We start from the raw sequence: 21,324 nt of genomic DNA on the forward strand, positions 1-21,324 counted from the left end.
CAGCATACGGTGATATGGAGAGACATAGAGGAGACTGTTGACAAAGGAATTGTTGAATAAAGTCATTATTTTTGTTTTCTTCGTGTACAAAAAGTATTCTCGTCACTTCATAACGTTACGGTTGAATCACTGATGGCAGATGGACTATTCTGACGATGCTTATCATACTTTCCTGGACCTTGACACTGTTATTTACTTTGCAGTCTCTGGGACAGTCACAGGCCTCCCGGGTTTCATCCAAAATATCTTAAACTGTATTCCAAAGAAGAACGAAGCTTTTTACGGGTTTGGAACGACATGGGGGTAAGTGATTAATGACAAAATTTTCATTCTGGGTTGAAGTATCCTTTTAAGACTAATTATGCACATTTTCAATCACTATTCTAATTATCATAATGCAAAAAAAGTTATTTTCAGTACAATGCAAAAAGTGTTAAATAAAAGTGTTGTTTTGATCTAATTGACAAGAGATCAAGAGAGATTCTAGGCGAATAAAGGCAAAAATATGACCTGGACATGTTTCTGTGAGATTTGCTCATATGTGTGGGAAAGAGTGAGAAGGGGTTGGCATTTATTTTTCTGTCTGGTGTTGCCGTAATGTTTTAGTGTCTGGTTATCTATTCCCTTCTCTGAGTCAGCAGTTAACCACATTCACCACAGGCCAGAGACCTTCAGAAAGAGACCGAGAAACCGTGAGCGAGAGAGGCCTTGAAAAAAGTACCCAGCTATTATAAACATGTCTCTCTCAATGTAAAAGCAGGAACACACTCCATAATAGAGAGAGAAAGCAGTATGACATAAAGATCTGGAAGTTCCCTAAAGGATGAACACCTCAAAAGAGACCTTTACATTCACTAACACTAACAATTTGGTGTTGTTTTGAAAGAAATTAAGACTTTTAGCAAAGAATCCTGAAAATGAGTAACATGGTTTCCACACAAAAATAAAGCAGCACAACTGTTTTCAATATTGATAATTATAATGTTTCTTAAACAGCAAATCAGCATATTAGAATGACTTCTGAAGGATCATGTGACACTGAAGACTGGAGTAATGATGCTGAAAATACAGCTTTGCCATCACTGGAATAAATTACATTTTTAAATATATTAAAGTAGAAAAAAACTATTTTTAAATAGTAATATTTCACAATTTTACTGGTGTACTGTATTTTTGATGAAATGCAGCTTAAGAAACTTCTTTCAAAAACGTAAAAACACGTACTGACCTCAATCTTAGTGTAAAAGTTAATGTACTTAAATTATTTTTTGATATTACTAATTGTATTATCAGAATACTTTGAGAGAAATTTTATAATATCTTAGTATTTGTTTTGTCTCTCTTTTGCTTTAATGACCGCAGCATTTGAGCTGCATGTACTTCACTATAGCTTCTTTCCAAATCATAAAACACCTTAGGGTTTAAATTCAATTTTGAATCCTAGATTTTCAGTGTGGACTTAGACTTTTGAACCCCACAGTGTATATATATATAGCACAATTTATAGACAAACTGAATACATATCAGCAGGAAAGAGGAGACGTCTCCTCTGGTGACCCTCACTATCAGCTCCATGCCTGTCTTCAGCAAACAGCTACAACTTAAACACTAATGATAAGATAAGTGTAAAAACAATAGATGACAGCAATTTTCTTGATGCTCACTTTATAAACTACTCCACAGACAAACATATAAAAACATATAAGGCTGAAAAACTGCTTTTGAATGGCACAGAAATACTTTCCTGATATGCTGGAGCCTACACAGAAGAAAATAATACTTATGGTGTTTGCTTTCATATTATGTATAATTAATAAAAAAAGATTAAGCATATCCTGCCAGTTCTACAGAAAACATTCAGTCTGTTCTGTGGGATGAAAGTGAAGAACACCTGGCAGGAGTAGAAAGAGTCTGAATAAAAGAAGAAAGAGTGAGAAAAAAAGCAACCTGGTGAGTCTCTCTCACAGTGACAGAGAGACTGCAGTTTCCTTCCAGCTGCTTTCACTCAGGTCCTCTTTTGTTGTGGCCCTATGCTGCAGATGAAGAACGAGAGGGTGGTTGAGCACCGAAAGGCAGATGTGAGAAGAAAGAGGAACAAACTGAGCCCACACATAGTGGAGAAAAAACACACTTACAGCAAATCCACAGATATGTTTTAACTGTGAATTCTAGCATCTAAATACAATCTCAAGCTCTGTTTTCCAAAGGTTTGTGATGTTTACCGCATATACTTCCTTGCAGAACCAGGAACACTAGAGTGTTCTTGACAGAATGAGAGTATAAAACAAGCAAGGCGACTTCTGGCAAGGCCTGCAGGTAAATAGATGTATTGGACCTGTTTGAGTCACACGACAACCACACCCAAAGAATTTATGTCCCATTTCGAACACCCCTGCTGCTTTCCAAGTTTTCGGACAACTATAGCTCACACGAACAGCCATCCAGGTCTTTTCATGTTCCCTTTTGTTACACTCGTCTTCTCCCAACCCCCATCTCAGTCTTTGTCCACTGAATCGAAATACCCTCCAATTCAGAACGCTACCAAGCAACTCATGAAAACAGAAGCTTGGGATTGTGCCAGATCAATCCACCCACTTTATTTATATATTTTTTTATTTTAATTGTTTTTAATGGAGTCAGCATTTTGACACAGTACCCACAATACCTTGTGTTTAATCTTTTGCTCTTGCTATAGACAATGATCCTTCCAAACCTGCATGTTTCCCTTCCCAAACACAAAAGAAGGATTTCATCGATACAGACAACCTTACTTGATGTAATTTTCAAGCTTTATGTTAGAAGAGCATTATTTGAAAAAAAAAAAAAAGTAGACTTGGAGAAAGCTAAGTATTAGCATTCGCATTTATTTTAATGCTAGATACTCAGCTAGCGCAACATCCCTGAAAGTAGTTTTAAACTTTTCTCAACTTCCCTCAGTTTAAAATGAGGGTTTTCTCATGATGCACAAATGTCATGTATTCAGTAACTCCATAATTACTGCAGGAAATTTTTGCTAATTAGCTTATTAGCATGACAAGGACACACTGACTGTACTAGCAGCTATTCTGAGCTATTATGTCAAAATTCAGTAGGCAGGGGGAAATATCCAATACATAAATTATATTGCATACTTTTAAGAGCCAACTGAGGAAAAAGGACACTGCTAATACATCTTCTGAACTACAATGAAATATTAGCAATATGCTAAACAAGAGAATAGGCTTGCTTTTTGTAATGATGGTGTAGTTACAGCACCTATATAAGAAGAGGCTAACTGCTAACTAGCTAAATTTTGACCTCTTGGGCTAAAGGCCTGTTCACACCAAGAAAGATAACTATTAGACATATTAACCATTAGAAAGAGAACTATTATATTAGCATCCACACAAATACACAAGTTGCAGTTATGTCATCTGCATCTTTAAATGCTCATGCTATTTAAAGTTGGGAGGATTCTGACTGGCTGTTAATGTTTTTAATAAGTAACGGTGGGCATTTATAATTAACTTTAAGCAGGTTAATGTCTAATATTTTTACAAGCTAGAATCATGCTCTGTTGAAGTCTATACAGACTTCCTTTCTTTGTCCTAACGCAGGAAAAAAATGAAAAGCAGGTCAGTGACATCAGGGCTCTGTTACTTACTAATGTCTGGCATATTTTGTCTAAAATGGTGGAACTTGAATGGCATATATATGCATACTCCGGTCTGTTATACAAAACTATCCCAGTGCTGTTATCATAAATATCTTCCAAAAAGCACAAAGAATTAGGCTACCTAATGAAATGCGATTATGAGCATGTTTTGATAAAGAATAAGACCAAGTCCACGGGGAAACATTGCCAAGATAGGAAATCTTTTATTACAGAGAAAAAAACTTTTCTTCTAAAATATAGAAATCTGTACAACTTCCGCACAATCAATTTACATGAACTGTACAAATTTACAGCAGTTCATCACAACATACCCAAGAGTGAGGAAAATAATGAACACAAGAGATGTACAGACGAGAAAAATCACAAGATACAGACAGCTTTATCTTGGGTTGCTCAGAATTTTTTCTTTTTCTGTTTTTTGTTTTAATTTAAAAAAAAAAAAAAAAAAGAAAGAAAAGATAAGAGAAAAAAAACAAGGAAAATCTATCAGCACAGAGCATGGAAACTGATATATTTTTTACCAAAACAACTTTGGTCCTCTCCAACACTCCTAACACAAATGGCTTCACTTATGAAAGAGGAATTCATGTTAAAATATGAAATACAAAAAGGAACACGTCTAAACACAGCAAAATATCAATTATTGGCACTTCCCATATGTATGGTTATGTACTTACTCTACCATATGTTGTACAATAACAATACATTCTACAAATATGGAACCACCTCAGATGCGAAAGTGGCAATAACGTGAAATCACTTCTGAAATAACCGACAAAAATTCCCAACTCAATCATTCCCTTCTGTTTTTCACATTTTAACCTGCACATCCGTAAGGGTTTCAATGAATATCTGTGGCCTGAGCTTGGCAATACATTCCAATCGAGACGCATCAGTCTCAAAGTCACATAACTTCAATGTTTAACCTATTAGTGCATTTCATGTGCTCTTGCCTCCGAGTAGACTTGATTTTAGACTCACGACGATACTTAAAACTTGTGTGCAAACGCTTACCGAACTGAAACGGAGAGTGGAAATGGTTTGCTGATGTTATTTCGGTGGAGGAGGGGGATAAAGTAGTTTAAAAGCTGCAGATCTAAAAAGCACTCGATTTGTCTGTTCCAATTTGGTTACGATCACCAGAATGAGGTTAAAAAGCTTTACTATTAAAACCATCAGGCGAAGGGGGCCGCCTGTCAGAGTTCAAAGCATTCAGAAGGGTGGGATGGCGAACTGCGTCCAAATATCGAGGTTCGACCCATACTTAAAACGTCAAATTGATTTAAAAACGTCGTTCCGCCTCTTTAAAATGGACCAAAACAACATAAAGGGACGGCAGTGCATCGACAATCCGGCGTTACCCATGGTCCTCTAGGTTCAAAAGTATTAGCACACATAGGACTGATCATCAGCACCCTGTCTCGGCAGTTTAGCGGCTAAGGCAAGACCAGTCCTTCGCACGCAAAGCCTGCAAGCTGCTTATTTCCGCCCACTCGCGCCAATGTAAACAGAATCGGCCAGGAGCACTCCGCATGTCTCTTCCCGTCCCGACTCAGCCATGTCCGTAAGGCTCAGTAGGTTTTGGAGTGCGCTCAGTTTGTGTGCTGGCATAAAAACTCTCCTCCGGGCTGCGAGAAGGGGGTTGGAGAAGATTGTAGCTGCCCTGATCTGAGGGTCCTACCCCCTCCATCGCCAGGCCAAGGGAGGGAGGTGATATGTTTTGACGGCGCACTCCTAGTTAAGACTGAGACCGGTGACGACTGGCTGGAAAGTGCGTCGGGAGACCCTCTGTAACAAGCGAGCATCACTGGCCCTTCGATTCTGTGATAAGATGGGAAACATTGGTCCGATTTTTGATGCCGGTCTGTTGTCTCTTGCCACGTACTGGCCTTAGATGGAGAACTAATTTCTAACAGCCTCAATCAATTATTGGAGAGGATAAAAATGGCTAGAGAGAATGACCCAGGATTGAAGCGCCTTCAGAAATATTGCAACCAGAGAAAGCGAATTTCAACACTTGAATGAGGAGGTACGCGATGGAATGCAGCTAGGTCGATTCAAAACGTCATCCCACACAGTCTAAAATGTCAAAGTGCATTCAACGTCTTTTCTTAACCAGGCAGAAAGTAAAGACCACTTCTGTTCCAAGTCAACAAATACAAAAACAAACTTTGCTACATCTTTCATTTTGGTATGACGAGGGGCTTAAATAAATCCAATGTTTTGTTGCGTTGAGGTTTTTTTCTCTTTTTTTTTGTTAGAAATTACATTCATCCAGGAGGGAGCCCCTAGAAAAAGCTACAAGCATGAGAACCTTTGCATCACAGTGCCATTGACGGCTAGCGTGGGTAACAGTATGACACATGTATTCCACCGCAGCAGAGCCAGTTCACGTCGACCTGAAGCCCAAAAGAAGGCCCGGGTGCGTACCAGACACCGAGAAAAGAGACAAAATAACCGCCTTGTGGTCCAAAAAAGTGAGGTTTTTAGCAAAATAGAGGCTCGTAGCGGCTACTCGGGTCTGGCGCGGCTGCCGGCGGGTCTGGGCTTCAGCTCGACAGCGAACAGTGAAATGATAAAAACAAGATTTGAGAGTAATTCCTTAACATTTTAGAGGGAGTTTACGCGATAACATAAACCGTGAAAGCAAAAGTGCAAAGTCAACATCGGCAGATGGTGGTGGAAAAAGCCGCCCCAGGACCACCGCCGTAGGAGTGAGCTGGGGGGCCGGGCGATGTTTCAGGTCTTCATTAGCTGCCCCAGGGTCAAGCCTCTGGTAGATCCAACACAATAACAGAACAGACAACCAAACGAGTGAAAATTAAACCTACAAGGTTTCCATCACCTGGACGATAGGACACATCCTGATTTTTTATTTTTTCCTTCTTCTTCTCCTTTCTCTCTTTTTTATTTTTTAAAAATGACTTCCGTTACCCATTTAGCTGGACACAGTCATCATGTAGGGGTTAGCAGGGCTGGTGCGGCCCATAACCAGTAGTTCCTCCTTGCAGCTGATGTGACTGTCCACCATCGGAGATACCTGGGTGACAGAGGCGGCGGGGTTGCTGTTTCCAGTGGTGACGCTGGGGTTTCCGTTGGTGCTGGGATGGGATTCGTAGAGCACGCAGATCGAGCCGTCCTCTCCGATACGGTAGGACACTTCGAATGGGTCGACCCACAATGTGAGCTCACTCGGAAGCAGCAGGTAGAGTTGCTGGATGCTCAGGCCAATGCGCTGGCCAGCCTGTCCAACCAGAGGGTCCATCTTGTGGTTGATGCGTATGCAGCGATACCCAGAACCTTTGTTGGGACGGTCTGGGAACCAGTGGTGTTTGTATTGCTCTGTAAGAGAGAGATGGAGGAGGAGGTTTTGTGATTTTGCATATATAAAGTATTAAATAAAAAGCATTGGTCAACAAAAACAAAAAATTTGAACAGACATTACATATATATATATATATATATATATATATATATATATATATATATATACTATATTTATTATGATTACACTCATTTATTTGATTGAAATGTTGATTTTACTGTGAAATTTGCAATTTTTTTATCAACTCAGTTACGAATGCATATATATTATAATTTTGGATGACAAGTCATTGCCAGTATTACAATTCTGTGTAAGTTACTATGTTAATTCTATGCTCTTTTTTCTAAAAACAATCATCAAACAATTAAATTAAAATCAATAATTTTAAATTATAGCTATTAAATTTTAATGTACATAATTAATGTACATTAAACTCTGATATTTAAACTCTGATTGATAATTTTGTACTAATTTTTGTGCCAAAAAGTTAGTTTGTCTCAAAAATGTAAAATAAAATCAATTGTTTTAAATTACAAATGTAAATTATAATGCACATAAAATATTAATTTTGAGATGTTTAATGTTTATGTTATCTTAAACTATAAAATTAAGCATTAATTTATTAATTTTAAGTGATTACTAGATGTAGAAATTAGGTGTTAATGAACATGCATATTTAAATTTCCATTATCAGCTGACAATATTCAAGTATTACTACTAAAAATGGCACACAGCTCATATGTTCGATAAACAAATATTACAATTCATGTAACTGTTAATTATATTCATCCTTAACTACACTAAGACAATGGTTAGGGTTTGTTAGTCATTTTTTTATCTTAAGTTCTAGAATGTTCATTTATATAGTTTTAAAAACCAGCATTTTATATATATATATATAAAAAATGAAAAATACTACAGGAAGTTTCAGAATCCAATATAAACTGTTTTATTTTGTTGTGTTATTCTGACAATAAAGGAAACATGGATGCAATTCAAATAAGGACTTACTAAATAATACGTAACTGCCCACACATACCAAAAAAAAAAAATAAATCAAATAATAAAAAAGAAAAAGAAAACCATCTTAGAAACAAATGCTAATTCTAATAATTTGGCCTTGTGTTGCAGCAAAAGTAACTGTAAAAAGGGGGCGAGGATGTTTTTCACAGTGCGAAATGATCGTTTGTAGAACACAGATAAACAACCATTAACCATCTGTGTTAGAAGCCTACGTGACGGAGAGAGAGAGAACCATTTGATTGCACAATCCCCTTTTGACCCGAGAGTCACAAAGTCTTCAAACACAACGAGAGCAAAAGGGTGAAGTCCTGGCAGAGCAGCTGGAGAGGGAGGGACCATCCTCTTAAAGACAAAGCGTCCTGATTTAATTCAATATTACGGTTCCAAATGGATCAGCTTTGCTTTTTATTTAAATATTATTTAATATTTGCGTCCACGTATTTCCAGCTAATTCATTCACTAAACATCAAATCATGACTTTTAAAAGTGCCAAGTTACTCCCTACACAAAGGACTCGTTTTCCAAAAAGAAAACTACTTCTCGCAATTGCGTTTACTTTCCCTTCTGGCTCTGTGTACTGGGTGACAGGTGGAGAACAGGAGACGGAGGGATGGGTCTCAAGCCTCTTTGTGTGGCTCTGAAATAGGCCAGGCCCCCGCAGGCCACCTGTAGGCCTGGGTTAGATAAAGCCGCCTGTGTGCTGTCTGTGACGTGACATCTCATTCTCCTGAAAGCCTAGCATACAATGATCAATGCAGATCAACCCACCCACAACTCTGGACGGAGCCCATACCGCAACAATGCTCGTACTACGCATCTCAATGTTTAACGAAGTGAAAATGTTGCTTGTCAATGTCCTAATAACATTGTGGTGGCTGTATTAGGAAGTGTTATTTGTGAAACGAGGCCTGCTGTGAGATTGAGAATTAGGACAAAGCCGTGATGAACATGTATTAAGTGATGTGATTAGAGAACAGGAAGCAGAGACAGATTTTCAGATCAATCTTACACAACACCTGTGTTTTCAATCTGGCAATCCTCTCTCAAACGCACATTTTAACTGTGTGGAGAGGGAACTAACCCACTTTTTCTACCCAGTGGGGATTATGAGGAGTCTTTGTTCCATTGTGTGGACATATGTTGGGTTGAAAATGCCGGGAAGGGAAGGGAGGAAAGAGAAAAACGGAAGTCCACTGCAACAGTAATACGTGATGTGAAACCAGCAGCCACACATCCTCCCTTCCTCCACCGACGGCCATTTTGTCTGACTGGGGCCTCAACTACATTTGTTTACAAACAGTATTTAGTGACTGCCTGTTCTCAACAAAAATAAAACAAGAATATAATAATACTATGTTTCTGACCATTTAGAGTTAAATGGGTGGTTGGAACAAAACAAGGTAAGGACAACAACATTAAAAGAACACGTTATTTTTTATTGTTAACTATTGACAATGATAAGGATTAAAGGACTCCACTTCTGTCTTTGAGCCTTTTTTCTTACATATGATCAAATATTTGGTTAGGGAAACTAGCATAAAATGTAAAAGCCTGTGATGCAATTAAAATTATTGTTAAGTGAAATTTGCATTTGAATGCAAAATAGTTGAAATGTTATTCTATTGTCTATTCAACTTGTTGTGGTCATTTTTAGTACGCTGTGTGCTTACACGTTTATTATAATAAAACACAGGCACAGTGTGCAACATATGCACTACTACCAGTATGCAAAAGAGAAATCAACCCCACATCTGATATCTTCAGACTTGCTGTGTATTATGTAATTTACTGCCTACAACATATGACACGCCATTTTAACATTTATTCCTTAAAACTAACTAGTATCTGATTATCTTTTTTTTTTTTTTATTACTACCAAAGAACTTAATATGAATGACCTTTTCTCAATTTCACTATTAACTAGTAGTACTGGAAAATGTAGTAGCAACACTTAACACATAAAAAACAAACTAACTAACAACCAGTCTATTTAAAACAGAATCACATGTCTAGCATGTTACTTATATAACAAATGAATAGTTATTGGGATGGTGACTAGTAACAATCGAAAACATACCAGTATGTTATGGATAACTGAATTGAATATGGCGATAAAAAAATGCATATAGTTCATTACTGGAATAATTGTCAATGAACAGCAGTCTCTCTTAGAATAGACTTGCTTTCTAGTCATTAAAACTGTAATTTTAACAACAACAAAAAACTATAGCTTTACGGAATTCATGTTAAAACGGCTTGCCATATGAAACATTTTTTTTAATTAACTGCATAAATAACCCGTCAGTAAACTGAACTATTAATTACGAGATCAAGTATATTTTCTATGTATACACACATCTCTCTCTCGGTCTTTTTTTGTGTTCGCTCGCCGTTTGTGTCGATGTTTTCAGTTGTTTATGTTCGTGAGCAAAGCGTCCGCGCGCTTCCGCCTATATGTGACCAAGCGCATGAATTAGCTCAGAGAGATCGATGTTTTTCCACGTTTCTCACAAACAAACGAGACATATAAATAGAAAGTAGATATAATAACATTCACATTCGTCTGTGAAGGCAGATACTTACCTGCCAGGATGTCCTGTAGAGTCTGGCTGAACGTCTGGAGCTGTCTGTCGTTCACATGTCCTTTAATCCGCATGAATCTCGACAGAAACCCGACGGCGGCGTTTATCTCTGGCTTCATGGTTCCTCGGGCACAGAGGGTATGCATTGAGAGGCTCCGAGCGCTGTATGACCAATGCGCTTTTGTTTCCGTTTGCAAAATGATCCTTGTTTTTCGCGTGTTTTATTTCTCTGATGCCTATGCTGAGCATTTATTTGTCGAGGCAGGGAAAATTCGGAGAGTACTATGTGTTCCAGGACGATACAGTGCTGTGACTTGGCTTGTTTTGTCCGAAAAAGCACATAGAGGTGGGTTCCACCCTCCTCCCCGTCACTGTCCTCCAGCAGAGTAGACCGTAACGACAGCGAGCGGCGCTTATGTAATGCCCCCGCCGCTAACAGCAGCAACAGCAACACCAACGAGCCAATCACGACGCTGACACGAGGTGACGTATGCGCGGAGGAGTGGGCTCATTGCGTCACAACTCTAGAAATAAACAGAGCACGTGAAAAAAGGGCTGGATGATGGCTTTTAACCCTTTCCTCTGAACCACAACATTGCAGACACTTCTCATGTACAACATCGATATGTATACGGTACGTATAATAACGTCTAAGAGATGCACTTCTGCATTCCATTGTATTCTCTGCTGTGGTAATTGGAGTTTCCCAATCTCTTCAAGGGGAACACCCTACATATGTTAGTGTAGCGTCTTTATAAACTCACACATGCACATCCCACACAACCACACGTTTTCTGACCAAACAGTAGGTGTATTTTAAGGAAGTCTCTTAGATAAGATAAAAAAAAAAAAAGAAAGACCCACTTGAGAGGTGAAAACGAGCTTTGAAAGTTTTTACTGTCTAAACATATAATATACACACACATTGTAGGATGTTTTTTTTTCCCACTATATTTGCATAAAATGACTCTGCCTTTAGAACACTGCTGGCAAAGACAGAAAACAACCCAAAAAGGTTGTCAAAACAATTTGTATTTGCTTCAGAAAGAGCAAAAATAAAATTATGGTCTGTATACTGTAATTAGGTTGTAGACCCGTACATTTCCATGGTTTGTTTTCATCCCTGAGAGAAACCTTGCATTAGCAGAACAGCAGGTTAGGATGTTTGTATGTGGCTATGCATTTACTTACCAGTGGGAATAAACCGCTGAAACGTGTTTTAAAAGGACTACAAGGAACACTCTGACCTAATTCTGTTGCTTTTTCTGTTGTGGCCAAAGGCAAATCACCTCTGAACTACCATGTGCTGACTCAAGGCTCAACCTGACCTGCCCTCACACCTATCGTTCAATTACACTGACATCTTGGTTGGTCCAAGAGCAGCTAATGTCAGTATTTAGCAAATAACTATTTTGACATCGTTGGGTCTCAGGCCTCGTCATCTTTGCAAATCTCTTTGATGCCAATGTCAAAAAATATGTGCGAATCACTGTTTAGTTGGCAGTATTAAGAAGGCACATTTTATAGAAGCCACTTCATATTTTTTAAAGACACTTACATTTTTTACATTTAAAACTAAAAAAGTAGCATTAGGCTAGTCTCGCATTGCCAGATCTTCAGACTGACGGCTGAAGGTCTGGAATCCAAGGCAGCTTTCACTATGTGACTGACATGTCAAACAACCAATCACAGTTAGTTTCGTTCAGTGTCACGTTTCGGGGCGTGGAAATGTCGGCACAATAACGGACTCTTTAAATATACTATGCCACGAACTTCAAATATTTCTCATACTTTTAAAAAATCCAGCATTTAGTTGATACTGATAAGCGCTTGTCATCATAGTTGTAAACACAACAGCAATGGCATCCGCGACACACAAGTTTCCCGGAAATCCTGTTTAATCTAACCAATCAGATGACGACTTCGAAACTCCTGAAGTGTTTCCACTTTTGTGTGCTACATGCATCAGATGTTCAGCCAGCGGTCTGTGGGCGTTACGTATGAGGCTGAGACTAGCATTAAGCTACCATTTAGATTGGCTCAAGTGAACCAACAAAATATGGAAGCCTGACAATCTCACAAGAAATAGTTATAGCGTGAAATAAACATGAATGAACATCAGAAGGTATCTGGTTTCATTAAATTTCACTTACCAGTAAGGGGAGGTGACTGGTGACGATTGTGAATGATTTGCAGATCCTGAGCACCACTGATAAACATCTAATCTTGTAAAATGTGTGGTAAGTACAGCCGCTCCATAAAATAAACAGAGTATGTGCGATCGCAAATCTCGAAAGTGAAAGTGAAAATAAAAAGCAATCGCGCATTCAAATGCAGTTTCAAAGCCAGGCATAATAGCGGCCATATCACCCTGCAGCCCAAGACTGGTTGCCCACTGAAACTAAGCAGGGTTGACCCTCCTGGGAAGACTGGTTGCCCACCTGAAACTAAGTAGGGGACACTTGAGCCTGGTCAGTACCTGGATTGGAGACCTCCTGGGAAAACTAGGTTGAAGAAAAAAAAAAAAAAAAAAAATAAAAAAACTAAATTATCCCGCTGGAAGAGGTGTTAGTTTGTATATTTGAGGCCAGCAGGTTTGGTGCTCACCCTGTGGTCTGTGTTGGTCCTAACTTCCTTCCTGCCCCAGTGTAGTATTGGGGACACTATACTGACAAAAAGCACTGACTTGTATGTCAACATCTGCATGATTTAAAGCTTGGATGAGACGTTAAACCGAGGGGACCTGACTCTCTGTGGTCATTAAAAATACCCTAGGATGTCCTTCGAAAAAGAGTAGGGTTGTAACCCCGGTGTCCTGGCCAAATTCGCCCATTGGCCTCTGACCATCATGGCCTCTTATCCATCCCAGTACACTGATTGGCTTCATCACTCTGTGTCCTCTCCACCAATAAGCTGGTGTGTGGTGGGCCTTCTGGTGCAATATAGCTGCCGTCGCATCATCCAGGTGGATGCTGCACAGTGTTGGTTGTTGAGGAGATTACCCCCTCACAATGTAAAGCGCTTTGAGTGCCCAGAAAAGCGCTATATAAATGTAAGGAATTATTATTATTAAAATACTGAAATATATATTTTCCTCCCATCGCGCATTTATTCCCATACGTCATTTTCTTTCGGAACACAGTATTGGAATGCGGCAGAATGCTGGGGGAATGGGGGGGGGTCAGGGGGGACAATGGCATCATCTATCAGCCTAACCCTAATTTGAATCACAATATGTTAAACTAAATCCATGAAATGATTAATAATCAATATTGTCGACTGAATCAAAGCCTCAGGTAAACAAGGCAGCCAAGCAGAACATAGCAGGCCTAGTCGCCATTCACCAGCACTGGAAAAATCCAGCGTGACTGAAAATAATAAAAATTTTAGTGGCGGCGATGAATCACAACATCACTATGTCTGTCCTCTCTCACCCACAAGTCCAGGGACTCGAAGGGAGAAGATTTCATGCATTTTGCAGGACTGAGATCAACTTTCCCTGTTTCTTTTAGGTAGGATTTTGAAAGTGGGGGTATTGTCTCTAAATATTAACGCTGAAACCAGAACAGTGCTATACTTAGTCCTCCATAGCCCATAGTGCATCGAAAGTAACAGTGATACCCCATATTAACAATTACTGACCCATTACCGGAATACAGATTCCACACAGACAAGAATAATGACTGTGAAAGAGAACAGAAGGAAAGCAAACACGTGACATGTTGACTTTAAGCTCCTTCCTCACTTTTCTCAAGGTGAATGAGATGGACTATATAAGGCAACACCAATAAAAAGACATGCTGTGGATTCACTTGACTGGGACAATGTTTTATTACCCCGTTATTTCTCCATCCCTCACTCTTGACCTCTCTTTAGAGAATATTGCCTACATTCGTTAGAACTGACGCAATCTTTCCCCTTGACGCAGCTGATAGAGTGAGTAAACATGAGAGAGGGATATCAGAGAGGTGGAGACTGAGAATAGAAGGGTGGAAGAACTGAAATATACTAACAAGTCAAGGACATAGATAGAACTCTCAGTTATCTAAACTATATCAGTTGTCTCGAGAGTGTTAACACAAGTCAACTTGTAATTTCTAATCATTTAATTTTATTTAATAATTACATTTATGTCTGTAATATTTTTAATGTTTTTAAGAAGTTTTTTGTGCTCATGAAGGCAGCATTTATTTGATAAAAACAGTAAAATTGTGAAAGACTATTGCAATTAAAATGTTTTTCTATTTGAATATACTTTAAAATGTATTAAATATATTTAAAATGCTATTTCTTTTCACTTTTTTTCAGCAATAAATCCTGAAAAAAGTATCACAGGTTCTAAAAAAAAAAAAAAAATTAAACATTGAGCATTGCCAGACCAGAATATTAAAATAGAAAACCATTATTTTAAATTATAATATTTCACAATTTTTTATCAAATAAATGCAGCATTGATGAGCATAAAAGACTTCTTTCTTACTGATCCCAACTTTTGAATACCAATGTAATATAGCAGATTATATATATATCTATTTATATATTTTTTTCATAAATGTAATAACATTACATTGTGGCTACATTCTACCATAATGGAATGACATTTTAAATGAACCACACCCATCACACAGACACATTTTACACATTACACATACCGTAATTTTCATTGGACAGAGTTTGAGTGTGGTGTTTGGGTTGTGTCTCTGACTCACAGTCCTGGTTCAAACTAGAAACAGACTTGAAATAAAAATACAGTTTAAGTTTGCACATGTACTTGATACTGTTGTTCTCGAGCCACACTTATTTACAAATCATTTCATTTAGAGGCTCCTTCTGTTCTTATATCAGAAAGTGACATTAACAGATCATTGTATCTAAGTCTCTCAGGTAAGAAAGTGTTTGTTAAAACAAACAAACAAAAAAAACTACAGCTAACTCAAAAGTTCAATGCAATTCTACCAGTATTTCAGAGTATGCAAAGTCATAAAAAGGAAAGCCAATAAACCTCAGGGACTGCAAAGATTTTCAGCATGGCTTATGAATAAACTGCTGATGGAAAAAGGGAAAATGTCCTTCAGGTATATAACTATGGGTCCAAATAAAACCTCCAAACCCCTCAATGACTCATCTCCCTCTCTTTCCTCTAGTTCTAATCCAGGAAGTATGGGAGTGCTCTTTCTAACGGTTGGAAGTGAAAACCCCCAACTGTGTGGTTTGGCCATGGCTTCCACACGCAGAACATTCCACTGGAAACTCAACCCCTTTTCAGCTCAAAGACCTTCACACGCTTCCCATTCATTTCCACAGGCTCTGAAAACACATTTTTGAAACACTAATGAACAGGAAGCGACATTCGGGAACAAATAATCCATTTTCTAACGTATTTGCCCTTGATAACCTCTGAACTGAGGCTGAGCAACCTTACAGACCTTGGCTCTATTAATAGGGGTGCTAAACTGTGCTCCCCACACTCCGTATCTGTCCATATCTCCCCTAGTCGCCAGGCTGGTATGACTTTATTTTTAGAGGCGAGGGAGAAGAGGAGCCCATTCCAGAATATCCTCATAAGCCCCCGGCTCCATCAGATACTCAGGAATAAGATATTGTGTAACTTTGCTGAGACACATATACTGGGCTTAGCATCCTTAACTACTCTTCATTTTTACTATTTGTTTTTGTATTTTGTTAATGTATATAAGGTATAGTAATAGTATATAGTATAGCAGTATTACAGTTTTTTATTTGTTCCACTCATTTTCTGTTAACAGGACATTTTAATTTAAATTATTTAATTCTATAAATGTCTATACATATTAAAAATTATAACACTATTATATATTTATAAAACTTAACATGTATATAATATATTTATATATAATATATACTCTATTTGCGTATGTGGATAGATAGATAGATAGATAGATAGATAGATAGATAGATAGATAGATAGATAGATAGATAGATAGATAGATAGATGATAGAATTATCGTCATGATGCACCTTTTCATCTTGTCTTTATTGATTAAATAAAAAGAAACATATTTGTTAAACGTTTTTGCTGACAAGATCAACACTCTTCTCAACAGATTCATCAGAGTTAACAGATTTTCTTTAACAAAAATCTACCACCTACACCAGGCCTGAGCCTCTGTAAGTGCATTCAAATGAAAATATAATTTGTGCAAAGCCCATAGACAGGGTGGCAGAGGGTTTGAGGAACATCACAGCAGCATTCTGGCCTGTACTTAAGCGGTTTTGCCTTAAATGAGGCGTAGCAGAGCAGGACTGATCCAGCTCTCTGAAGTCATGGAACACAGTCTGGCTGTGGGAGGAATGTTACGGCTTTAGGCTTGAACTGCTTCAGCTGCTTTGTACATATGCTGTGGGTGTTATTTTAATCTCCTCTGTAATCACGAAATATCACACACCCTAATATCATATCAGAAAGGATACAACCTTGTCCAGCCTGCCCAGTGTGCGTGTGTCCGTGTCCTTGCGGTTTTGCCAAGTACTATGTGTTTCTTCGTGAGTTTGTGTGTGTGTGAGGACACGTTCAAGAGCTAATATGGATGTCTTCCAGGTTTTCGTCTCAGCTGAAGCACACTTTCACCACCCTGTGAGTCACATCCGGTAGCAGATCTGTGAGTCTGTGTTTGTGTGTGTTTTAACATGAGCCTAAACACACTGTAAACTCTCTCCTGTCACTGAATACATAAAGAGAGTTCTATACTACAGTAATTCTCCTGTCAATGCTAATTTGTGTGTAAAGGAAGAAAAATATCTATATATGAACTCAAACATTCAAATACTTTGAATTTTATATAATTGAGTGTGAGTTAGAGTTTAATTGAGTGCGAGTTAGAGCTATGAAAGAACCTCTGACTATTACAGTTTTCCTCTAGAATGCAAAGGCAAGAGAAGACTGATTTTTCAACCAACCAAATATATAAAATCACACTTAATGAAAAAATAAATAAATAAATAAATAAATAAATAAATAAATATATATATATAAAAAAATACACACACATATATATATAAATATATATATACACACACACACACATACATATACATACACACACACACACACACACATACAAGGGAGTGCAGTGTCACATTTTGGTGCAATATGGATAATACGAATAATCAAATATTCTGGTCCAGCCCTGAATAATTCTAAAATAAAATATAAAATAATACTCAAAATATAAGAAGAAGAAGATGAAATAGTAGTAGTAATAGTATTATATTTAAATAAATGTCCAGAGATATGAAAGAGCTTCCTCTGGCATTTCAAAATCTCATATAAGCTCAGAAATTGATTTTTTAAAAGTATAGATTTTAATATCATGTATTTAGCCAGATAATTAGGATCCATCTAACATCTAAAAACACAAAATATCACACTGACTATCCCCTAACTATCACCACAAGAAAAAAAAGTGTTATATCAGTGCAAGCAGCTACAGTCTGCTCTCTCCACACTGATCTCAGGCATGTCTCAGGCTACGAATTGGCAAATAGATGACACAGCTCTTGTGGACTTAAAAGGGTGTGTGTGTGTGTGTGTGAGTGAAACATGACAGACAGCCAACAGTGAGTCATTCTATAACCAGCTCAGCAGCTGTTGCCTTATCAGATAAGGCAGAAACCCATCACACATGCACAAGATACACACGTACACTCACATACAACTAATATCCGTTTTACAACTTGCTATAAAACGCTACTTTATCAAAACATCGACCAGATTTTACTTCCTGCTACATCTGAGGACCTTTACTAGAAAGTTTAGAGATGGGACATCTGAGTTGATAGTAAAATGATACCTTATTACAGAAAGGAAAATATCCTCCTTTCAGAATCACTGAACTCAAAGTACCACAAATGTAAGTGATGATATTAAATACAGCAGATAAAAGACTGCTATCAGCAAATGTGAACCTATGCAGTTGGATTATTTATTAATCAGGGACAAAAAGTCAGACATTGATGCGTTTCTAGGGCAGCTTGACCTCAGGGTGTAAACAGACATAATAAAACTAGGTTTACTATGACTAAGGCAGTCTGTGCTGTAGGTTGGATGTGTGTTGACTCTTTGCTTGAGGTTGTGCTGTGGTTGCAGGTTTAGAGATTAGGCCTCTGATCTGTTTTCAGTAAACGGGAGCAGCTTTCACACAATCAAAAGCGACACAAAAGAAAAACCTTTCCCCACTCTCGACCTCATCACATCCCCCTCACAAGCTATTTAAAGAGACGTCTTGCACATATGTAAGTGTGTGTGTGGGGGGGGGGGGGAGCGCTGTAGAAAAGTTGGTGCTGAAAGAATCTAAAACTAGAAAAGAAAGAAAACACTTAATGTATGTCATATATACAGTGTCCATCACTGACACACTAAATCTGACATCCCAGTGACACTTCTCTTTAAAACAGGTTAAGATGTGCTCATTAACTGTTATAATGACAGATAACTACCTTAAAAACTATTTGAACAGGATTACTTTTCAAATTTACATCTCATGTGCACCTATTAATGTATGATGTCTGTCATTTCATAAAGTTATTCAGATAGGATTAAAAAAATCTGGTAATTTACATATAATTCATTTCTAAAAGTAAAAATAGATCTTTCGATTGAGGTAGGGTTGATGGAAATGTTTACAAAAAAAAAAAATAGAAAAATGGGACACTTCAACCATTAACTTATATTTGACACAAAGTTGGCGATAGATGGATAGATGGATATATTCGGAGTTCTACTGAAAAGTTGGTTTAGGGTAAGTAGGTCATTTATTTTATTGTTGCTGTGTGAGAAAAACAAAAGACCTGTTTTTCTCAGTACTGAAAATCACAAAGCACATCTGCAAACCTCAACCTAACGTCCTCAAGGGAAACTAGTCCCATCCAACCGGGGCAGCAAGTCAACTATCACTCAGACTTGGGTATTTGTTGGGACATGTACCTGTCAGCTGTACAGCTCAGACTCAAGCAGAGGACGGGAGGGGGAGCACGAAGGAGAAAAATAGCTGTGGGTGTGTAATATGGCAGCTGTGAGAACGACTCAATGACAATAACAGCCAAGCAGAGAAGAAATTTAAGACAAAGCGGCTCCTGCCCTCCACAGGTTTATCAGTTTTCACTTAATCCTCATCACCCGGAGTCAACAGATGCTCAGGAGGCCCTGGAGCCCCGAGCAACATCCCACATCATGCCAGTTTCATCAATGAGTTTACAATTATTCAAGTATGCTTTAGAAGAAAATACTATTTTAGATGAGTTTTTCTACTTTAGAATTTCACATTTAATTTAATGTGTTTCTTAATGTTTCTTTGTAATTATTTGTGTTTTTTTTTTATCATGTGTGACCAGAACATGTTGAACAGGTTTAAGATGTTGTAGCATTGCTGGAAAAGATCCACATTGATGCTATATGTGTGAATAAAGCCGTAAAATTAAGGGTTTGGGCTCGTTATTGTCCAAGAGAGACAATCACAATGTTCTGTTGGGGTATAAGCCTGTGACATGGTTAAGAAATTTAGATTATTTACAGTTTATTTCAGAAAGTTATGTAGTCACATTAGACAGAAGCTAAAATTAAAGTGCTTCTCTTTATCTGCATGGATAGACAAATGCATCAACTGAATGCTGTTAGAGGTTATCTTAATATATGAATCATTATCCGTGTGGATAGACAAATGAATCAACTGTCAGAGATTATGTTACTTTCTTAACATATTAATATATGACATCACAGAGCTGTAATAGCTGCTCTGTAAATGCAGAAAGCCACTGATTTAAAAAAATTAAGTAAAATTAATGAAATAAAATAATTTTCTTAAGTTTTTAGTTGTTTGTTTTTCAGTAAAAATGTACCTTAAAGACCAGGAGAGCTTGCCATTTTTGCATTATTTTTGCTTAAAAAAAAACAGTTTTCATTATCATCCCTCACTCTCTCCTCTTGTCTGTTTATTGGCTTCGGTCTCTGATGAATGAATCAGTGATGAGACGTGCAGCGACAGAAAAAGACAGGTGTGCACATCTGAGGCAAACTCTCATGGCTACAGAACAAGGAGTGTTCAGACAGACCCACCCTCAAACTCCATTTCCTGCTGACTTACCTCTGATCTGTCCATTACAGTACAGACTATTGCATAAATAATCTCACCAAATGATCAGAAACTTTAATATAGTTAAATTAAAGAGTGAAAGAGTCACCTTGAATATGTAATCCACTACAGTGATGAGTCTGCCAGCAGTGGATATATTGATGCTCCTCCATTTGAATCTACAGCACTTTAATGCTTTCTGGGAATTAATCCTGAGTCACATGATAATTAATATAGTGAAACTATTAATCAGTCTTAGTGGATCTATGGGATCAGTCCTAGTAGAGATGCATAAAACTTAGAATAGATGTCATATCTGACACAAATGAAAGCAAAGATGCAAAGGATAAACGTCGGTACTGAATAATTAAACGTCAACAATACCAAAAGAAAAGGTTGCCATGGTTTCTTAAAAAAATAGTTTGTGAAAGAACATCCTCAAATGACTAAATCCTAGCATTTCAGCAGATATTCGCTTGCTTAATGCTTGACAAGACAACAGTCATTTCCTGAATCTGATTCATCTGAATGACAATACAACCATTATTCATCTGATCATTCATCTAGGAGTGTCTTGGGTATTTTACATTCTAAAAGATCATCCCCCAGTAGGCTATTTCCTGGTCTTGTGTT

General features: G+C 37.8%; 1 protein-coding gene across 1 annotated transcript; it reads right to left on the reverse strand.

Moving 5' to 3' along the window:
- Positions 1-3,834: 3,834 nt before the first annotated feature.
- Positions 3,835-10,997, reverse strand: btg1 (B-cell translocation gene 1, anti-proliferative). The gene is made up of 2 exons (XM_042721997.1): positions 10,587-10,997; positions 3,835-6,997 (listed from the first exon to the last, which is right to left on the reverse strand). Exons 1-2 carry the CDS (start codon positions 10,729-10,731, stop codon positions 6,594-6,596), a joined length of 549 nt encoding a protein of 182 aa, XP_042577931.1. The 5' UTR covers positions 10,732-10,997; the 3' UTR covers positions 3,835-6,593.
- Between the last annotated feature and the right edge of the window lie 10,327 nt (positions 10,998-21,324).

This window comes from Cyprinus carpio, chromosome B4 (assembly GCF_018340385.1).
Source record: "Cyprinus carpio isolate SPL01 chromosome B4, ASM1834038v1, whole genome shotgun sequence".
Taxonomy (NCBI): domain Eukaryota; kingdom Metazoa; phylum Chordata; class Actinopteri; order Cypriniformes; family Cyprinidae; genus Cyprinus; species Cyprinus carpio.

Excerpts from the sequence above, each read along its gene's own strand:
- btg1 (XM_042721997.1), bottom strand. The coding sequence starts at position 10,731 with ATGCATACCCTCTGTGCCCGAGGAACCATGAAGCCAGAGATAAACGCC. Across the intron at positions 6,998-10,586 it reads TCTACAGGACATCCTGGCAG|AGCAATACAAACACCACTGG; the intron begins GTAAGTATCTGC and ends TCTCTCTTACAG.